The sequence below is a fragment of the Coffea arabica genome, chromosome 1c (assembly GCF_036785885.1).
Source record: "Coffea arabica cultivar ET-39 chromosome 1c, Coffea Arabica ET-39 HiFi, whole genome shotgun sequence".
Lineage (NCBI taxonomy): Eukaryota > Viridiplantae > Streptophyta > Magnoliopsida > Gentianales > Rubiaceae > Coffea > Coffea arabica.
The window spans coordinates 36,956,043-36,960,970 of NC_092310.1; the positions used below are offsets into that span (position 1 = coordinate 36,956,043).

Here is a 4,928-nt window from a genome sequence, read left to right on the forward strand (position 1 = left end):
TTAATTGACAACTTAAAATGGCACGCCCCATAATATCTATTATTTGTAGTAGGGTGGGTTTTGCTATTAAGTCTGCAACATTATACATCAGTATTTTAGCTTTTATCTGCGGTCATAGCTTTTTGTTTCGGAATGACGTGGAAAATTTTGTACGTGGTTTTGCTTTCTTCTATATTAAAGGTCTGGTTTGACTCTTGAGTTTTTTGCCAAGTTTATCTGCTATAAGTTTTTTAAAAACTTTAACTGTAGTAACCTCAAAATACTTCGCAAAATTTTTAAACTATACACTTCAAAATATTCAAAAATTACACAGTTCAAAAAGTTTTAGACAAACATTCAAACAAGATAAATTGTTTTATTTGGATACCGGCCATTATTGTAAAATTTTAGACAAATATTCAAAAAACTTACTTGCCAAACGGCCATTATTGTTAGCCTCTCCAACTTCCATGCGTTCAAAGTGCAACAAATAAATTGTTTTATTTGGATACCGGGAAACTTCATTCCTTGAAAGCTACGTGGACTTGAAGCCGAATCCAGAGATGCCAAGTGTATTCAATGCCGTATCCAGAATTAATAGTTCAAGTCTTCAGAATTTCATAGCAGCGACTTACCGTTTACTAAATCGGAGCAGCTGTAGCCTAAGCTCTCTCAGCCTTGACTTGATAACATGGCCGCAGAATCTCCACGGCCTCTGCCACCACCACCACCTCCACCCCCCAATTTGGACGACTACACACCATCGGCTACCCTAATCCCTTTCCAACATCCAATCCCCCTTCTCCGTGGGCCTGTAAGGGCCAGTTCATCTGACAATTCAGAAGCTGGGCCGTTTATCCTTGCATTCAAGGACCCGCAGTCATGGGCCTCTGCGTACAAGGCGTGTGAATCCCAAATCACCCAACAATGCGAAGCTGGAGCTCGAATTGGCTGCTCCCTCGCCGCATCCAACAAATGCAAACCCTCCTGGTGGAAAACCCTAACGGGCGGCGTAGCCAAACAAGATTATGCGGAACGGGCAAAATGCGAAGAACGTGAAATGGAGGCTTGTCTTGAAACTGCCAAGGATAAGTGCCGAGAATTTTCAAAAAACAAGTGTATGACGGCGTTTAGGGATGCTAAAGTTGCCATCAAAGGCTTGGATTTGGTGAGGAATAGGTGGGAGGTCTCAAAGTTGCTATCTTGGTTGTGTTTGGAAGGCAATAAGCATGATGGGATGGTTGAGATGATGAAATTTGGGACGTCCTGGGTTGAGTTTACAACTCAATTCAACTTGACGAGCTGTAAAGGAAGTGATTTATTGGGTTCAGGGAATGCCAAGGACGTTGATGATTTTTTAAGACGAAATGGCAGGACAATGTAAAATGGGATGCTTGGAGCTTTTAATTTGAGGAATAATAGTTATTTTTCAGGAAAAATTGGCAAGAAAGATCAAATTTTGATGATAACCATTGCAGAATGGGAGTTTCTGGTTTCAGAGTCGACTGTGATGGCGGTGGATTTGAATGACAATAGTGGCATTTTATTTCCTTTTGCGGTTAAGTTTTTTGCTTGGTGTGTCGATTTAATATCTGGATTCTGTTGAAAATGGATGCTGTAGTGGACAAATAATTGGAAGAAATATGTGAAAGTATTCAGGCAGTACTCACCAGATTGATTTACCTACGGTACAACTTCTTTATGGAGCTTTTAACTTTATTAGACTTTCAAATGTCACATTTTGATTAGATAAATAAACATATGGTATGCTGGCTGCTGTTGTATTCCACTGCCATCCAAGACTAATTGCTTTTACTTGCATGGCAAAAGCTATGCGAAGTTGGTTTGTTCGATAAGGAATTGTAATAGTGACTCTCTATTCTTGCCACATTAAAGTGCTGCTTCACATGTTGTTAGTTATCATTTTGTATCATTTATCCTATTCCTGTATGTATTAAAAACAAAAAGATCTTGAAGTGGATCTGGGTTGTTGAGAAATGAGCTTTACTTGTAACATTTGGGGGAGGTGTGATCTGTGGTTAGTAATGGAGCTCGTTTCCATGCTGTTCTATATGTTGCTGTGCCACTTGCTATTGTCTTGGTTCCTTAGCAGATTGTAACCACAATCAAGGTTGTAAGCTTGAAAAAGAATGATACAAAGTCCTCATGTGAGCTGCTGCTGATTAATTGTTATGACAAAAATTAATATCATTCTCTCTACATGTTTTTGAAATCTCTCAATTTGTAAAATCTGAGTCGTCAAAAATCACATCTAGACCTGAAACTTGGTATGATATTGTGGTACAAACTTATTTTATGTTCCTTGTATGTTTCACTTGATTTGTTGATTTACAATATTTGCTTTTTGGTTTTCCAGATTGACTGACTGGTAATTATATTCTGATTATTTTTCATCTTTCTCTCTTTACTGGTAGATCAAGAAAAGTTTGTGAAATTAGCTTCTACCAGCAAAGTTTGATCTGATATTACCAGTCAGATCTGATATTTCTTTGGTTCTTGTTCTGTTTTCAGCAGAGGTTTGGCGTGTTTTATCAAGAAACATTCGGTTGATGATGTGCTTTAGCTGTTCTCCTGGACAATGGCTAATTTCTATCTTCAGGAAGCTAGCGAAAAGGAAGAAAGCATATTTGACAATTAGAGACAACATAATGCAAGTTTCGCAGCTAAGCGGTTGGTATCAGCACACGCTTCAAGTGCATTAAATCCAGTAAATGGTTAGTTGTTTGAAAGCCTAAACTGCCTCCTTGTCTAAAAATTATTTGTCACTTATGGGCAACAAACAAGAAATGACCTTTGAAGTTAATACGATTTTTATGTTGAATCTGCCTTTTGCTTCCATTATTGTTGCATAATGTCAACTTTATACCAAGAAACTGCCACTTTATACCAAGTAATGCTGAAGGTCAATTTGGAGTTAAGTGGTTATCAATGTATCAAAATTCTCATGTTTTTGGTGTTTACACTTTTTATTCTCAAATTCAATGGTGACTTTGGCTCTGAAATTGTATGTGTTTTTCTTCTTTTTGAATTTAGTTGTTTGAATAATGTACTTTTGGGTTTTGTAGGTGCAAATATTGAAGATTCAATGTTCTGTCTTTTTTAGAACCATTTTCTAGAATGACAACTATTATATAATTGGAAAGTAATTGTGGATTATCAACTTTTATGTTTATGGTCATTAAGAAATGAACAGTAAATTAAGGATGGGTATGATGCCCTTATGTCTCTTAATATTTTGTTCGCAGGTATAACCATATTGTAGTTTGCGTTATGCAGACATGAAGGGCTACTGATAAACTGCTATTTTTGCTTAACATCATTGGACTTTTCATACAAGTTCCATGAAGGTTAGAGTCTCTATCAACTTGGTGTGAAGTCTCGCCTTGCTGCAAAAGAATATCTAGGTTGTTGGTTTTCCAATGTGCTTTCTATTAGATATTTTCTCTTGATTTAGGGAAGGTGGATTTGTATATTTATAGAACTTTAAAGATTAAATTTGAGGTGAGAAGAGGGGTTGGCAATTGGTGAAATTTGACGAATCATTGTTCAATATAGCATTGATTATGGCATCAAGCTTTCGTCAAATATTAGTAAGGGAAAATCGTTCAAAACGTCCCTCACATTTTATAAAATAACTTTTTTCGTCCCTTACTTTTAAAAATGTAATTTTACGTCCTTTACAAATTCGCATTGATCAAATTTGGTCCCTACTTAGGTTTCCAACTAGTTTTTGGTCGGAATTCACCACGTGTCTTGCACGTGATCATATTTTAAGGACAAAAAATTCATTTTGAAAAATGTGAGGGATGAAAAAATTCATTTTGTGAAATGTGAGGGACTATGAATCAAATTATATAAAAATTTGATTTGACAATTTTGCCCTTAAAAAATGATCACATGCAAGTCACGTGGTATATTCCGGCAAAAAATTAGTCGAAAACCTAGGTAGAGACCAAATTTGATCAATGTGAATTTGTAAGGGACGTAGAATTATTCTTTTAAAAGTGAGGGACGAAAAAAGTTATTTTATAAAATGTGAGGGACGTTTTGAACGATTTTCCCTATTAGTAATTACAAGAAAATTTGCTGAAAAGTGGATCTAATCCTTTGGCCTTTCTAAAGGTTTGAGTCTCAGGTAATATCAGCTCGAAACATTCAGAGTTGATTCATTATTAATCGAAAACTTAAAATGGTGCAGTTCATATTATGTAGTATTTGTAGTAGTGTGGTCTTTGTTATGGAAACCTTTATGATAGGAGGGGCGTTGACCATTTTTACCGTAGGTAGAGGAGCAGAGCATGACACGTGTATTTGGAAAATAAGGTGTTAACGGACCCGTTATGTTGCAGTGCTAACGCGCGTGGAGATAAACCAAACGAACGTGTCTGGATGCAGCCAACCAACGAATACCTACGCTGTTGTCATATACACAGTGGGTCCTATGCATTACTGTTAGGTTTCCAGCCATTCGCTGTGCCTTTTTCCCCCTCCAATTACTGTGTATGTTTTCCTTTGTTCACTGTGCATGTGTTTTCCTCCCAGCAATTATTTCATTGTTTCCCCACTTTTTTATTACATTCAAAAAATTCTGAAACTACTATTTTCTGCACATAATATACCAAAAAATTTATTAAAATTAATAACAACATACCAACAATATATACCCATGACATAAATATACTAAGCAATCATAAAAATTATTAGGATTATATAGTTACTTTAGAAGTTACTCACAAACAACGTGCAACTAAACTTTCCATTTAAACTAACGATAGTATGGAAAAAAAAACAAGACTAATTAATGAAAAAATGATCTCTAAAAATTTTTAATTCACAGTCACAATATGTGAATTCGTGATAAATACAAAAAAGTTGGTAGCATAATTTTTTTCCCGAAATCATATCATTTACAATTTCCTTAATTTCAT

The 4,928-nt window shown here is 35.8% G+C and overlaps 1 protein-coding gene across 6 annotated transcripts; it reads left to right on the forward strand.

The window, feature by feature from the left end:
• Positions 1–591: 591 nt before the first annotated feature.
• On the forward strand, positions 592–4,594 carry LOC113739273 (uncharacterized). 6 transcript variants are annotated; one of them, XM_072063350.1, is made up of 4 exons: positions 592–1,667; positions 2,512–2,714; positions 3,246–3,347; positions 4,284–4,594. In XM_072063350.1, the coding sequence occupies exon 1, from the start codon at positions 671–673 to the stop codon at positions 1,361–1,363; it is 693 nt and encodes a 230-aa protein (XP_071919451.1). In that variant the 5' UTR covers positions 592–670; the 3' UTR covers positions 1,364–1,667; positions 2,512–2,714; positions 3,246–3,347; positions 4,284–4,594. The 6 variants fall into 6 exon arrangements, with proteins under 6 accessions (XP_071919451.1, XP_071919485.1, XP_071919556.1 ...); XM_072063384.1 differs by having other exon boundaries at positions 4,350–4,594; XM_072063455.1 differs by having other exon boundaries at positions 3,277–3,347; positions 4,350–4,594.
• Positions 4,595–4,928: the final 334 nt, after the last annotated feature.